This window comes from Podarcis tiliguerta (genome assembly GCF_965153285.1).
Source record: "Podarcis tiliguerta genome assembly, chromosome: 3".
NCBI lineage: Eukaryota > Metazoa > Chordata > Lepidosauria > Squamata > Lacertidae > Podarcis > Podarcis tiliguerta.
Genome location: NC_139536.1, coordinates 68719132 through 68736306, shown reverse-complemented (window position 1 = coordinate 68736306; position 17175 = coordinate 68719132). Strand labels below are relative to the sequence as shown.

Here is a 17175-nt window from a genome sequence, read left to right as displayed (position 1 = left end):
GAGCTGTACTGTTGTGGCTTTTGCACCACAAATATAATTCCACTCATACTGACCCTTCGTGATCCACAAAAGATGCCTGATTAGCTCATCCCTACCAGAAAATTATGATCCTTATCTAAGCGCCTGCTACTTACTGTGTAAACGATTATTGCTGATAATTAACAAGCTTGGGGAAGACTTTGAAGTATATTACTGTGCTATTGGAAATGCTAGGAAAACTTCCATGCACAGCACCCATAGCTTGAAATATCCAAAAGAGAAAGAAAAGCAACTGAATGTCATTTATCTTGATTACTGTAATCAGTATAAATTAGAATTTGAAGTAGGCATGCCATATTTCCATTAGGGGGAAAAAAGGAGCACCAAGTGAATAACAGACAAGCAGGATGTATAGGAAGCTGCCTTATGTCAGGTTCACCTTATGCTACTTGCCTTATGCTACTTGTTCACCTAGCTCTGTCCTAGCCTGAGGGGCAGCAAATTTCCAGGGTTCAAACAGGAGTCCATCAAAACTTTTTAACTGATCATGTCAGGAGTTGAAACTGGGACCTTATGCATGTAATGTGGCCCTTCAGGTGATCACTGGCCATGCTGGTTGGGGCTGATGGGACTTGGAGTTCAACAACATCTGCAGAGCCACCAGTTCACCACATCTGATGTTCTGCAACTGAAGCATGGCCCCTCATAAATGGAGCCCCACATTAAGATATATTTTATGTATGTTTTGGGGACAAACCCATACTATTATGCCAAACTTATTTCTTCATGTGAACATTTCTCCCCTCCCTCATCGTCTCCCCATGCACACACATTTTTTTTAAAAAATAAAACAATGTGTTTTGTGTTACGCAAAAACTCGTGTTTTTGAGTTCTGAATACAGTGTGGTTTTATATTGTATAATTTTTGTGTCTGAAACTAAAAAAAATGTTAAAAATACCTGATTACTGAGGATCATACTCAATGCATCTGATATAAATGGGTTCCATGAAAGCTTATGCCATAATAAAATTTGTGAGACCTTAAGATGCCACAGGATTCTGCCTTTTTGCTGTAGGAGATGAATATGGCTGCCCCTGTGGAATTTGTTAACCCTTGTCCCTCAGGTCTATCTATACATGTAGCATTAATCCACCTTACTACCCAATGAAGTTCACAATAACTTCCATAGAATTAACAAGCTTTATAACAGGCCTTTTCATCAAAGGAAATGAAACCACAAAATGGCAAGCCAACCTTTTCATCAAGTGCGTCGATTTCCTTCAGCAGCTCTGTCATTTCAATTGTAGCATTATCAATCTGGCTCTTCCTCAGTAGAGAATGGTTATCCTTTTCTGACAATTCTTCCTAATAAAGCAAAACAAAACTCAAGGGTTGATTGAGTTGTTTTTAACAAAGCATCTTCATTCAGTATAGGTGAAAGCCAATTTCCTCTTTTTTTTTTAATGAGCATCATCAAAATAGCACACTGATGAGGTATTTAGTGAATGTCATAGAATCACAGTGCTGGAAGGACCTCATGGGGCAGCTAGGCCAACCTACTGCAGTGAGCCTGGAGTTACTAGCTCTAAATCGTCACTGACAGATGTTTGTTTAGTGCTTTATTAAAAATGTCCATTGAGGACAATTGCATAGATTCCCAGGGAATTTGTCCTATTGTCTGAGGGAGGATTCACATTCCTGGTCTGGACTTGTTTGTTCTTTCCATACCGTACATGCCACTCTGCATACCACCCCAGTGCAAAGTGGCCAGGGGGCCTGACGCTTTTTGTTGTTATGGGGTATGGGAGCATGGGTACAGAGTTACTAAAGTTCAATGCGTTGCTAGCTTTTCCATGTGCACTGCTCTTGTCTGCTGCGGGGAGCAGCACACAAACAGAACATAACCCCCAAATTTAAGCATGAATTTGAACTTGCTATTCTTACCATTGGGTTACAGGATTTTTTAAAAATCGATCACTAAACTGTATAGCTTCTTATACTTTAGGGAAAACAACAGTCTTCCTGCTGTGATGGAAAATGGCTCTGAGAAGTACCAAAAGGCAATAGGGCATTCAGGAGATAATAAGAACACCTTTCAGCCTTGGTCAAGGCCCACAGATATGCATGGTCTGGCTGAGTGCTAGAGTGAGAAGGATGTGGCGAGAGCCAACCTTCACACGAACCTACTGTCTTGCTTATGAACCTCTTCTATATATCTAAGGGAGGTAATTCCTCTCTCATTTACAGTTTTTTCCACACCAACTTGTTCTACTTTTTTCCTCAAAGGTGCTGCAGCAGGCAATGCTTCTAAATACCGGTCGCTGGAAAACACAGGTGGGGGAAATGCTGCTGTGCTCAGGTGCTGCTTGCATGTTTCCCACAGACAACTATTTGCGAGAAAAGCAAGCTGGACGAGATAGGCTGTTGGCCTGATCCTGTCAGCTCCTATGTTCTTAGTTCCAATTCATCTTGTCTTCTTTCTCTTTGCACAGAGTACTACAGCAGCCTATGCTGCTCTATAGTAACATTCTATCCCACATTTTCCCCAAGAGGGGACTCCAAGTGGGCATATATTGTATTTCCCTTTCTTTTACTCTCACAATAATTCAGCAAATCAGGTTATGCTAAAAGAGAATACCTGACAAAAGTTTGCCCAATGAGCATCATGGCTAAATGGGGATTAACATACACTACACCTCACAGACCAATTCACTCATGCACATGACTACCATCTGAGTTTATAACACTTAATTATTCAAACACTTCATGACCGAAAGCAGAATGTGAGAACTGACTGCACAGAAAAAGAGTGGTGATAGATTTTGGGTGTCCTGTTCACATCTGTAAAGTATCATGTTGCAGGCATGGCAGGGCCAGCACGTCCCATTTTGCCACCTGTGGTGAATGGTAAGCGCTGCCCCACTACCTCTGCCGGCAGTGGACAAGCGGCACTGGCATCAGCACTGATTTCCAGTGCCACTTCTCTGCCACTGGCAGAGGTTGCAGGACAGGCAGGGTGTTCATGGCACTGCTGCCTCAGGAGCTTCTGCCACCCATGGCTTCACCTGCCTCATGGGTGGGCTCGGCCCGAGGCATAGAGTGATGGACATGCATCTGAGAACAAGACTCAGACCTTAGATGCATTTCAGTCAGGGTGCACAGCCCTTACCCATATTTATATCTGTATCCCTGCATACCCTCCAACATTTCTCTGGTGAAAATAGGGACATCCTATTCCATAATAATAATTTTACTACTGATATCCTGTCCATCTGACTGGGTTGCCCCAGCCACTCTGAGCAGCTTCCAACATATATATAAACATAATAAAACATTAAAAAACTTCCCTGTACAGAGCTGCCTTCAGATGGCTCAGGGGTGGCATAACTCCATACCCTCCAACATTTTTCTGATGGAAATAGGGACATCCTAAGGAAAAGCAGGGCATTCTGTGATCAAATCAGAAACTGGGTCACCTGTAAAACCAGACTGTCCCTGGAAAATAGGGACACTTGGAGGGTCTTTCCCTGCACCCCTGTCCCTAGACAGGGCAGCCAGAGTTTCAGGGAATGGCAATTTAAAACAGGAACATGCCAGCAAGTGGAAGGATTAACTTCCTTCCTCAGTCTTGATTTGAGGCGTCCCTCTATGGCTGTTTTTAATTGCACCACATCTACTTTGACTCTGACCTTTCTGCAGCATATTAATGCTGAGGGGAAAGCAGAGACACAACCAAATAAGGTATAACTGGTACCTTCAGCACATAAGTAGTGGAGTTGAGGTCATTCAAGTGTCTGTGAACAGCAACCCCAGTGGAGATGCTCTGCAGGGTAGCTTTGCTTTCGTCAATGGACTGAACTGCCAAGCCAATATCATCAGTCAAATCCCAAATGCATTTGTCACAACCTGGCAATGAAATGAAATGAAATATGGGCAGTTGAATGGGGAATACATTCCTGCTGGAATCTTGAAATCTACCGATTTCTCTTGGAAAAAGGAAGTTTCTATTAGCTTTTCCAGTTGTGAAGATAAAATTGAAATTAGAAAAGACAGTTCCAAGAGGATGAGAGAAAAGCTATAAATAAGGATAACCAATTCATTATGTTGTCAAGATCTCCAAACTTGTAATCCCATATAGCAATATTGTTTTGCATTTAGAAAGGCAGTACCCATTGTAATCTGCCATGTTCTCACAACTATATCCAAATAAATATCAAGATTTAGCATAATATAGAAACTGTCCACTGTACCAGGCAAGAAGAGAAAAATGGCTTAACCTCTAAGCAGGTTTTCTACAAAAGAAACAATTTTAGCTATTAAGGAGTGATTTCACAGACACACATTCTATATTATGTCATGTTATGCAGAATATGTCTGTATGTGATTTTGTGAAAAATGTATTTGCCCCCCCCCAAAAAAATTGCCATAAAAATATGTAGAAAAAGATGCATCCCCTGTGCCCCCCAGCTAAAGATATTCAGGACTTAATTTCTAAAAGAAGAAGTGCCAGGTTCAGAGTTGCTCAGAAGCCATACAGACTCTGATGAAGGGCACAATACTATGTCCCCTGTATGGGCTTGCCTGAAGACAAAAGATGTTTTGGGTTTCCTTCTCTGAGGGGTTCAACCTTAGGAGCCTTCTAAATGCAGTCTGAAACTTCAGCAGTCTTTGTTTCACTGATGTTGGCATTCTGTTGCTCTGCCCGAATTACTGTTTTTTACTCCAAAATATATTAGGGGTGGACATTATTAAAAAGGGAATTGCACACACACAAATGCAAACTCTGCTTCCTTACTGCACACATGTGCTCCAAGGCTGAACCCTGGCACTGAAAAAAAGGAAGGTTCTGGGTTAGAGCTCAAATTAAACCCTGTGCCTATTTTTTTTATTTGGCCTCAGTGATGCTTAGACAGTCTATTCCCTGCTGTAGCCTAAGCAATAGTATTTTGCTCTGATGTCACTGGCCTCATAGATATTAAGGTGTAGCCTTGTTGATATGACCAAACAGAAGATACCAAACACGGCAAAGGGGTACAGTGGGGTTGTGGCAGCAGCTGCTGCCTCTGATACATGGAATTCAGTGCAGGGCCTGCTGCATCCAAATCTGTGCCTCCCTCCATGAGCTTGGTATCCCCTGTCCAATAGGACATGTGGAGAACACAATGCTCCACTTCTGCGCAAAGGCTCCAGATAATGTATGAACTGGGATTACAAATTACTCTGGAATCCCTCACCCCACCAATTATTACATGTTTCGTTCTGAAACAGCACTGCCATTAGAAGCAACTGTGTCATCGTATCACTGAATCAAGTCTTTGTTTTTAGAGTTAAGGGCAGACAGTATAACCACAATGGTCTGTGTTTTGTATGCTGGGGAGCACTGAGGTTCGAAGTCAGTGCAATGGCTAACAAGTGAAGGTTATTGCAGATATGCTGCTGCTATTATTATTATTATTAAAATTATGAATAGCTTCATATGAAGCATATGTAGCAAAATAAAAATAAAAATCTTTGTGTTTAGAAGGCCTGCTTTATTCTTGACTCCTTTCCTGATATCCTTGATACAAGAGGCTGTATTTGGCCTGTCAGGACTTTTTCTGGATAGAGAAGCTTCCTGCCTTTTTCAGAATGACCAGCTCCAAAATGAGTAGCCACATGATTGGAGGGTAGGACTAATGTGTGCCACATGGTAAATAATGGGCTGGGATAAGTATTAAATTCATCTACCACAGGTCCAAGTAATTTGCTGCCCTGGCTCTTTCTCCCACACCGCTTCTGAACATTATTTCAGATATGTTTTCATGGCTGCCTCAGTACTGGTCACTAGCATCACTAGCATAATCTTTTTCTTTAGGGTAGGGGAAAGGGACAGAGGGAAATAAGAACAATCACATAATCAGACCATAACCCTCAATGTATGTCCTTCAATATACAGATGCTCTGGAAAGGGGGAAGCTGGAGGACGTTGACAGTGCAGCCAATGTTTCATATAATTGCTATTCTTACTGATTACTGGGCAATCTGTGACTGGAGGAGACATTGGAGGTTCTGCTAGGCATTGCCCTGTTCGACGGTCACAAGGTCCTCCTCTGCAATTGCATGCTAGGAAAGGAGAGAGAGAGAGAATTTTATAGTAATTGTTTAAAACTGGAAACCTACAACCAAATGCTTAACTTCTCTTCTTAGCCCCTTCTTGGTTCCCCACCCCTTCCGATCCTTTCCTTGAATTTACATTGTCTTCATCTACCATTCACATGGAGTCCCCCTTTTCAGTATTTTCATAGCTCTACACGGTCTCCTTTCCTGGGAGCCCTTTCCGGTTCTCAGCCTCTCATGCATAGCTACTGCTCCCATGTGATATTTTGATCTCTGCCAAACTGACGTGCTTTCGTTTGCTCATAAAAAACTAAACGGTTAAAAAATTCAAACTGCTATAGGCAGCAGCTGAATAATTTCTATTCAAAGTAACTAAGTAACATTAAATACATTACTTATGAGGAATAAATTTAAAACCAGAATTCCAAAGGTGTTTTGCCGTGTAATAACAATGCCATTTAGCATTTCTTTATCACATTTGAGTGATAATATGATAAAGCACAGTCCTAATGACCTACAACAGAGAAGGTGGAGGCAGATCTTAAATGGAATGTCTCTGTATGCTTTCTGTTACAATTGCACATATTACTGCTATACATGACTGAAGTAAAATAGCGGTCATTTAAATCTCTCACTGCTTGAATTGTTATTTATTACTGCAGAGATTAAGGACCACAGTATATCACCTACCACTTAGAAATTCTGTGCTCTTCTAAAGTTTGCATTTTCAGAGTACGTTAAAACCTTCTGGACATTTCATCTTATTATGGCTTCTAAAATTAGCTTTGTTCCCAGGGGTAGTTTGTTTTAAAGACATGTAATGTATACATTGCATGGCTAATGAAACACTGAAAAGCAGACAGAAGCCTTTTATGGTTAGCAATGTGAGCATATTAGTCTGCCTTACTTGCAATGACACAAAAAGTGGGGCAGCTAATGTGGCAAAAAGGGAAAAGAAGCCTCTACCTGAAAGTAGCTCCAAAGCAGTGATTGGTGTATTTCACTGGTTATTAGCCACAACACCAAAATGAAACATCCAAGGCTACAGGTCTCTAAGTATTAGATGTGGGAGTAAATAACATGGGAAGATTTTTCCTCTGTGCCATTCTTTTAAGTTTTCCAAAGGCATTGTTAGGGCCAGCCTAGATGTGTCATTAGACCTTGTAAGTCATTAGACCTAAAGGTAAAGGTAAAGGACACCCGACAGTTAAGTCTAGTCTCAGACGACTCTGGGGTTGCACACTCATCTTTCTCTATAGGCCAAGGGAGCCGGTGTTTGCCCACAGACAGTTTTTCCGGGTCATGTGGCCAGCATGACTAAGCCGCTTCTGGCGCAATGGAACACTGAAACCAGAGCAGTGCACGGCAACGCTGTTTACCTTTCCACCGGAGCAGTATCTTGCACTTTTTGGAGTGCTTTCGAACTGCTAGGTTGGCAGGAGCTTGGACCAAGCAAGGGGAACTCACCCTGTTGCGCGGATTCGAACTGCCGACCTTCTGATTGGCAAGCCCAAGAGGCTCAGTGGTTTAGACCACAGCGCCACCCACGTCACCCATTAGACCTAGTAAGTGCTTTTATAAAACAAAACAAAAACCAACAACCTAGAAACAGCTTGTGGGCTTGGGAGGGCTACTCCAATCTAGCTTGCCCCAAGTTTACCCATAGGCAGGTTTTGCTTGGATCTTAAAAATGCATAAATAATGACATCGTTGTGCATTGTACATTGTACAGTTGTACATTGGTTGTCAAACGCCTTGGTACTCATATGTTTCGGCTCCCGAATGATCGAAACCCGGAAGTTCTGGTTTTCGAATTCTTTTTGGAAGCCGAATGTCCAGGGCTTCCTGCAGCCAATCAGAAGCCACACTTTGGTTTCCAAACGATTTGGAAGTCGAACGGACTTCCAGAATGGATTCCATTCAACTTCCAAGGTATGACTGTAGTAACAGCAGTAGTATTAATTAAATATATCCATTAAAAAATTCTCAAAGTGACATATAAGATAAATATACAATAAAATGGACAAAAGCAATAAAACCATACTAAAATGTACATGGACCAAGAATCAATACCAATATCCTTTCCCATCCAGCTAAAAGGTGAACACTAAGAACAGGACTAAAATTAAACCAATGTTGGACCCAGGCAAGCCTCCTTGGGGAGAGCATTCCCAGGCAATGGGCAGCCACTGCTTGGGGTCATTCTTGCATTATCACCCTCTGCAGACCCTCTGATGTCCAAGTAGGTTCATATGGGGAAAAGTGTTGGGGTCAAAAACAATACAAGGCTTTATAGGGCATGTAAATCAACTGGTAGCCAATGCAGTTAAGCCAGAATCCATGTTCTGTCTGGCTTGGGCCTAGTCAGCAACTGGACTCCTGAGTTCTGCACTAGCTGCAATTTCCGAGCATTGCAGTAATCTAACCTATAAGTTACCAATATGCAACTGCAGCAAAGCTATCCACATCCAGATAAGAGTCATGGCTCAGCTACCATCCACAAGTGACAGAAGGCACTCTGCAACACAGAGGCACCTCCAAGGACAGTAAGGGATCCAGAAGCACTCGCCAGCTCTGCACCTGTTTCTTCAGGGTGTGACATGGCGAAATCCATCCAGAATAGGTTACACTCCATCCATTCAATCTGAGGAAACCCCTGTTAACAGAACCTCAGACAGCCATTCTGGAAGGATACCATAGCTGATAGTACTGAAAGCTGCCAAGAGATTGAGGAGAATAATTTTCCGTTCAGTCACAGCAGCATTAGCCAACTTCCTTTCTATAAACACGCAAAAAGCAGACTGGCAATAACAGAAATATCTCTGGCCCCAAACCAATGAATGGGCTTAATATGAACATAGCAAATACCTGTGCATATTTTAGCATTTCTGGCATCCCCATAATAACCAGGAGCACATAGTTCACAGTTGAACCCTGTAGTGTTGCGCATGCAGTTGCGACACTGGCCTGTCACTTCATCACAATCCTCAAAGATCAGGTTAGGATCTGAATTGCCACTGCAGTCACATTTTTTACAGGAACTGCCAATCACCAAGGGATTTCCATAGTAACCTGGAGCACACCTGGAAGGAAACACAAATTCAGCAATGATTAATGGCAATGTCTTGTTAACTCTTTTGCTTGGGGGCATTCTCTGTGGTCAAGTCAACAAAATCAATGTAAGGTGAGGGGCTGTGCACCCAATTGTCATGGTCTGACCATGATCTGGTAAATTTTGGACTGGTGGCCATTCTCCCCTGCAGGGATTCTGGACCTGTTCAGATGGGCCACCCTTGGAAACTGATGGAAACTGATAGGTTCCTGAATGTTCAGGTTTTTGTCCAGTGGAAAAAGCAGACAATCCTCTTGAAGCTCGCATCTTACTGTGGAATGGCAAATGAGATGGGCAGTAGACACAACTGCCTTGTGTGTCCTCTTTGCCACTGTTGAGCCCAATGGGCTCGTTGGTTTTCTGGGGAGCTATGGGCTATGAAGCAAGCTGGATTAACAAAAATTAGAGTGCAAGTGGCATAAATCTCACTCTGAAGTTGAACAAACACTGGGGTGGTGCACGTGATTGTGCCTACCATGTGGATGTACAGGCAGTGAAGGGGGGATAGATACTGACCCAATATAATGCCTTGCCCTGAGCTGGTGTGTCTTGAACCTGTCAACATGGGGACCCTTGAGCCAAAGGACTACAAACTGGGACCTCCAGAGAGGGTATGTACGCCTTCAGGTATTGGGCCCTTCCACAACAGGAATTCTGCATCACCCAATGCTGGATCAAGATATTTTGATGTGTTCTTTGATTAAAAATTTAAACCAAAGAAGAATTTTAAGCCCTGGATGAAAGATAATTCCTGAGTTTCCATTTTGTACTCCCATATTCATTCATATTTCTGGATAATTTGGGTAGCTCCATGAGTTGTGGGGAATTTCTTGCTAAACGAAGCACTGTTTTTCCAGATCTGACAAGTTCTCAGAAAAACCTTCAGATGACAGCCAGTTTTTATCATTCTCAATCCAAGCAGGTCTGTCACTGTCACTGACAGCAGAAAGACTTTCTTTGCCCATTTAAAGCTGGGAGGGAATATAAAATCTGTATCTGTAAAACCAAATGTATATTGTCAAGATAAATGGCACAAAGGTTCATAATCCTTAACATCTGCACCTGAAAATGTACTTACCTTTCACAATTTGGCCCTGCATAATTTTCTTTGCACATACAGCGTACCACTCCATTTTTTCTGTAACAGGAAACTGCAAAGCTAAGCATACATAAAAAAAAAAATCAGAGCTTATGGGTTATGCCACCATCCACTAAAATATTTTAGAGTGGGTTTTGTGTGTTTTTTTTAAAAGAACTGTTGTGATCAGTCAATCATCAGAAGGCAAGGAAAGAATGTGGTCTGTGTATTGTTTCCCTTACGAATGAAAAAAAGTATTAAGGATTCTGGCTTACATTCAGTTTTTTCATCTGCTTTTCTATGAAATTATTCTCCAGAGTTAAAATGAGTGCATTTATTTGCCTTGTTTGGAGACATTTATAGCGTCAGTGAGATTTGAGGTTTTCAGTTTGCAATTTTCGTGAAAAACAATACTCATACACTTCCTTCTGTAACATTTCAATGACACCATCCGAACAGAGCTTTAGATATTTTCCCCATGAATGGGTTAATTTCTTAAGAAACAGCTCTTTGGGACTCAGTAACAGGCCAAAAGTATTCCTGAGCCTTTAAAAGGAGGTTTCATTACAAAAAAAGCAATAATAATAATAACAACAAAGTGGTCTTACAATTCCAAGCGAATAAAAAACCTAAGCACATTTGCAAGGGTTTGGAGCAGCTGGTATCCAGTTGTTCCAAACAAATGATAGCTCTTTTTAATGACAACTCTTCCACAAGTTCCCAGGATATCAGATATGGATGGAAATCGTTTGGCCAGACAAAAATATTGAAATAAAATCCACAGAGATGAATCCCAAGAACAACTGTGTATATAATGAATCTGCCATCTTAGAGCTTTTGATACAGTATTTGTCAGACTCCGTAAACCCATTGGCATGTTATTCATGGGGCTCGTTCCTTTGTTGCAAGCAGAAGAGCAAGCCCTATCTCCTCTCACACTTTCAAGGTATGAAATCTGATTCTCCTTCCATTTCCCTCGCCATATAAAACAAAGGGATGAAGAAAGGGAAATAAATCATTATAATCATTTAACCCTTTACAAACCCAGTTAACTGACCAGAGAACTAGGGTCTCTCTTTTTTAATTACAAGTTCAAGATAATTCTTTTTAATAAGTCTGAAATCCTAGCCCTTGTAATGGCAAACAGCAATAGGTATTTTGCTAAACTTCTTACTATCAGAGAAAGTTCTTGTTCTGAAGAGAAGCCATTAAGCTGTGATGAAACAGAACACGTGGAGTAGTTGTAGCTCAGCATACAGGTCCCTTCTAAAAAATGGAAAACCCACCGTTTTCTGGGATGGGATTACAGGAGGACATAAAACAAGCCTACTGGATCAGGCCAGTGGTCCATCTTGTTTAGCATCCTGTTTTCACCGAAAAGCCTGAAAAAAGACCTGAGCACAACAACACTCTAAGCACTCCCTGCAGCTGTCTCCTGTTGGGATATTCCGTTCTACCTTAAGAACAGACATGTGGAATTGTTGTATGTCACATGTCTGTTTACACTCCAGCACAGCTTGCTGGGAACTTCTATTTGTGTATAGCTTTTGCTTATGCCGTCTTGCTTGGACACGAAGGAGATTGGACATGTTTTCCTTTTGTCCTGCTGTATGCTGAATAAACTGCTTGTAAATATGCTCACACAACTTCTCCTGTCACTTCTGTTGTGTAGCGTTTACTCTGCTGAGTAGCGTGCCTTAGCTTCTGAAGCTCGGGTTGCTGATGCTGCACCAAGGGCTGGAGATCGCCCAGCACACTGGCTGGTGGGCTGGGGCCAGCTGGGGGCCTGCCAATTGCCCCAGTTTCCTAGGTGAAGGTAGAAGACAGCCACCACGATCCATACCCACTGATAGACTTAACCTCCGTGAAGGACTGCATCCAAAACTCTGCCACAGTCAGCTGATGTACAAGCGTATAGCCCCAACAGCTACACTGTGGAAGGGAATTGTGTGTGCAGTATCCATTTGCATGCAATTCCTCATCCGTCTCTGCCGAGCTGACAAATCCTCTGTTTTTTCAGCTCCAGGCAGGAGGCAGGAACAAGGATTTATCAAGAGCTTGCTGTAGGTAGCCTTATGTGCATAGGCATGCCACATAAAGACCAAGGGCTTCTGATGTGCTAGACTTGATATATTGCTGAAAAGCAGCTTCACCACTGTAATAAATGTTGTTGCTGTTTGCGGAACCTTGTATTTTGCAAGACTCCCAATGTAGTGAATGTGTGAAGGTCAAGGACAGGCCTTACCATTGCATAGAAAGGCTAATTTTATAGAGTATCTGCATAACCAGCCATACTGCACAATCATATAAAACAGTGATAAGTGGATATGAATATATTAAAGCAATAGAATTGCCCAGAATTACCAGCAAATGTGCATATTAAGCATTCATAGACTGCATAGATTCTGTCATTCATGCACACAGCTTTATGTATCTTCCACTGCTTTTGGTGAATGCATGCATTATGCTATGCCCATGCTCTAATTATGGAGATTTGCTGTAAGTAACATATACCTATGATAAGCAGGGGTGCTTTATTTTAGATCACTAGAACACTGGTCCATCTGGTACAGAATTGTCTGATCTGTAGCAGAAATCCAATGACTTATGCAGGGATCTTTCTTATCCCTTCTACACATGCTCTTTCATTGGAGAGGGTGAGGACTGAATCTACTAAATTCTACTAAAGAGGTAAATGGGGAACCAGCTGATGTCATATCTCAAAGGGGCTCAAAATGGCGCCCACCAGTTGTGGAGGCATGTGGAGGGATTACACATGTCAAAGCTGTGCATCTGATCCCCTATCTATCAGCAATGCCAATGTACAAGCCATCACATAGTTCAAAGTTTAAAAAGAAAAGGGGATTCGGAGATAATCAAATGAATTGTACTTCTTTGTGTGCTTATTGGAATTGCCGGCATGACTGGAGAAGTAATAATAATAATAAAAGGAAAAGCTATTGCATTTTCCCAAGCTGACAGTAAAAGCAAATAGGTCAAAATTACTTGTTCTTTTGTCATTTCTCCCTTCCCTTAGAAAGTCTCATGGAATCTGGCCATAAGATGACTTAGCAGCAGGGAGAACAGCTGCTGGAACCAATAACATAAATCAATTGAGCATACTTGGCAACCAGTGGCAAGGGACAAGGGCAAGGTTGGCAGAAGCTGGGTGCTCCTCTGGTGACATCTCCCAGGTAGCCATCTGGACATTGTTCACAGTGGTCTCCAGTTGTGTTTCTTTGACAATCCTGCAATTAAATAGAAAGAAGGAGGAGGACACTTGTGAACAGCAAAGGAAGGAACTTTGAATTCATGCCTAGCAGAAAGCATTAAAATAAACGTCCTTGGCAAGCAGAATGAGAAGACTTTCTGCCCTTTACCAAAACCTTCCAGGAATCAATCGACTGAGTAAACTGAAAGGGCTTGGAATTGGCAGTGCAGTGCCAACGGAGATCTTTTGAACAGTAATGCTAGACTGCCGGAGATTTTTTTGACAAAACAGCCTACAAGAGCAAGGCTATCTCTGGAGGCATATATCTGGAGGCAGTTCTGACTCACTCTGTACAACTATTGTATCTCCTACAGTAAAAGAAGTTGTTAGCATTCAGAATTGTTCATGGCTGGATATACTCAAAATAAACAATCCCTTTTATTGATACCTCCTCATTCAAGACTGGTCACTGATGTGTATTCCGGTGAACCTACAATTATTATTACATTTCAAAGAGGATGCATACTGGTATGAGAAGTCTGGTCCTTCTTTGTAAAATAATGATTGAAAGGGAGTCTCAGTGAAAACTGCAGGTTAGCAGTGATTGAAAGGTTGGTGTTAGTCACTTTATTAAGAATTTGCATATTCATTATTCTTAACAGAGTGGTGCATAACATTGTTGCAGCTTTAAGAAAATGAAAGAGAAGAAAATGATCTTTTAAGAACACTCTAATTTCAACAAAGCAACATGGTTTAGTGATAAGGGAATGCGGGTAGTGCTGTGGTCTAAACAACTGAGCCTCTTGGGCTTGTCGATCGGAAGGTTTGCAGTTTGAATCTGTGTCACGGGGTGAGCTCCTGTTGCTCTGTCCCAGCTTCTGCCAACCTAGCAGTTTGATAGCATCCCAGTGCAAGTAGATAATTAGGTACTGCTGCAGTGGGAAGGTAAATGGCGTTTCCATGAGCTCTGGCACTTCTCACGATCCTCTGTGCACCAGTAGCGGTTTAGTTTTATGTGTTTGCTACTGTAATACATATCCATGCCACAAATGTTCCCTGAGTGTCATGTTCAAGCCTTCCAACTAATAGCTGTGTGACACCTGTACCTACTGCTGCTAAAGGCAGCACAGTGACAAAACTCCTGTGACAAAGCTCAATTATCTGTGAGCATCAGGGTCAACCCAACATTAAGCAGAGCAAAGCAACTGCCTCAGGCACCAGATACCGGAGAGTGGGCAGAGGTGACAATGTATTGGAGAATGCCTGCCTGACATTCCCTAACCTAGCCTGCTTTTTTCAGGTGCAATCAGTAGCAGAACTGAGATAGTGTTCTATTGCTCTCTTGGCATTCCAACACAGTGGGTTGCTGCATTGGAGAGGGGGAGGGACGGGGCTAGAGTCCCACCTGTGTCACTTCACCAGCTCTATTTGTTCAGCCTCAGGCAGAGAGCAAGAACAAGGTTTTATCAAGAACTAAGGAAGGCCTGTTAATGATCTGCCTTTTCAGTCCAGATACCATTCATTATTACTTTTAACGAAATATGCATCCACTTACCTGGGACTAAGCCTCACTGCATTCAGTAGGTCTTAATTCTAAGTAGACATGGCTAGGATTGTGCTGCAAGTAACCAGAAAAGGCTACTTACCAGACAAACACCAGATCCATCAAGGCACTTGTATGCATTGTTGTTGCACTCACATGGGCTGCAGTCTCCTGAGTAAGTTCGGAAAAACCCTTCCTGGCATCTCTGCAACACAAATACAAGAAAAACATTCAGTACGCATACATGATTGAGGTTTTACACAGGTTATTAAGGGTTTTGGAGTGTGTGTGTGTTGCTTTTGTTGCTAAAACAACCTTGCATTTTTGTAACCCTTTGGCTATAGGAACTACAAGGCAGGTCAACAACATAAACACACAGGAAGCAGCTTTATATTGAGTGAGAGCATTGGTCCATTTAGCTTATTATTGTCTACACTGGCTGACAGTGACACTCCAAGGTTTCAGGGAGCAGATACTCCCCAGCCTACTTGGAGATGCTCTGGATTGAACTTGGGACCTTCTACACACAAAGCAGATGCTCTTATCACTAAGCTGCAGAGATGGGTGATGGAGGAACAGATAGTTGAGCTGGTGCTGAGGGGAGGGCAGAGAAGAGGAGACTTGTGAGGAGGTTTACAAGTGAAAGAAATGAGGTAGAGTGTGCCCTGGATTTTACCAGCCAGGCCTCTAGTAGACCTTTATTACTGGTCATTTCAGATAACAGAGCTTCAGATAATAGACATTTTTGTACTTCCGTGACCACTTAGTGAGAAGATTAACAGGCTTTCAGATTCAGTATCATGTAAATAAGGATACAATGGAGAAGATATGGAAAGTGACAAGCCAGGGGTGCAGAGCTAATCTGAATGTAGGCTATTTGTATCCATTAATAATAGCTTTCAGATGACGTTTATAGTTTAGAAGGTTGTGAAGGAAAATATCAGGGGAAGAACTGACTTCAGGGGTTGGGCGGTGACATTATGTGATAACCAATAAAACCCATGAATACTGGCATAGAGCAGTTTAGGATAATACATACAAATTATCAGCTCTCTTTCTCTCTCTTTGTATATCAGGAATGGGGAGCATGTGGTCTTCTAGATGTTATTGTAGTTTTAGCCTGTGTGCACACTCCTATTTACTCTGCATCTAGTGTGCTCCGATTGCTGGTTTGGGAAGCAGTATACACACAACGTGCACCACAATCCATATCTATCCTGCCATTTCTTATGAAATACTGTACTTTGATCATCACCCCCACTCCAAACAAGCTTTAATTGAAATTGAGAAAAAGAGCCACCCTCTTGTCATTTAAGCTGGTAATGTGTACACAGTCTAATTCCCATTAGTCCCAGTCAGGATGCGTGATGGCCATGGATGATGGGAGCAGTAGTCCAACAATATATGGAGGGCCACAGATTCCCCAGACCTGTTCTTGATGTTGTTGCGTTGACTACTGACCACAAGGAGCATGGCTCTTTCCTTGCAACGGATGAAAGCAGAAGAGTTCTGTTGAAGCATATTGAGTTCTGAATATCAGGTCCAGAATGCTATCTTTCTCTATGGCTGCTATCGTCATTATCTTTGTCTTTATTTCTTGAGACAAACCAGTGATGTTCCATTACGCCTCTAGTACTAAAAAAGCTCATCATCAGAGCATCTGGCTGGCCGAATGATTTGCGTTACTTAATGTTCCTTGGTGCATAAAATAACTGATTGGTGTGTGTATGCAGGTCTGGAAAGGAATCAATCTGGCAAACTGCCCTTGGCTTTCTTCATTGCATGGACAACAATTAACCCACCTCTCCATTCCCTGGCCTGTATCTGAACTTTGGAAACAGTTGGTGGGCTGAAATATCAAGCCAGTATTTCAATTGTTTCTTTAGGATTAAAACACTTATTGGCTCTGGAGATCGGTTCAAGCCTGGGGGGTTGGGATTCTTTTTCCAGTCTACAAATGAGAAAGCATGTTTATTCAACAGTTGTTTTACTAATCCCAGAAACATATTTTAAGTTGTTTTGACACCTGCATTTTTTTTTTAAGACAGAATACATCTGCAGTCCCATAATGCCAAAGCAATGATTGTTGTCTTCCTTTGGGCATTTTGCTATGCCTAAATCAGACAATAAGTGATATTACTTCCTCTTCCCTTTT

General features: G+C 42.0%; 1 protein-coding gene across 2 annotated transcripts in view; it reads right to left on the bottom strand.

Annotated features, from left to right (window-relative positions):
• The window catches only part of LAMA4 (laminin subunit alpha 4), a 73065-nt gene that overhangs the window by 36955 nt on the left and 18935 nt on the right, over nucleotides 1-17175 (bottom strand). For both annotated transcript variants that reach the window (XR_014509609.1, XM_083433663.1), the window contains exons 2-8: nucleotides 15124-15225; nucleotides 13390-13514; nucleotides 10267-10347; nucleotides 8945-9159; nucleotides 5987-6082; nucleotides 3735-3886; nucleotides 1235-1345 (exon numbers count right to left, since the gene is read on the bottom strand). Coding sequence is in view for 1 of the 2 variants with exons in the window: in XM_083433663.1 (XP_083289789.1) it covers nucleotides 1235-1345; nucleotides 3735-3886; nucleotides 5987-6082; nucleotides 8945-9159; nucleotides 10267-10347; nucleotides 13390-13514; nucleotides 15124-15225 (882 nt within the window). In the remaining variant the exon portion in view is untranslated. The remainder of the gene's footprint in view (nucleotides 1-1234; nucleotides 1346-3734; nucleotides 3887-5986; nucleotides 6083-8944; nucleotides 9160-10266; nucleotides 10348-13389; nucleotides 13515-15123; nucleotides 15226-17175) is intronic.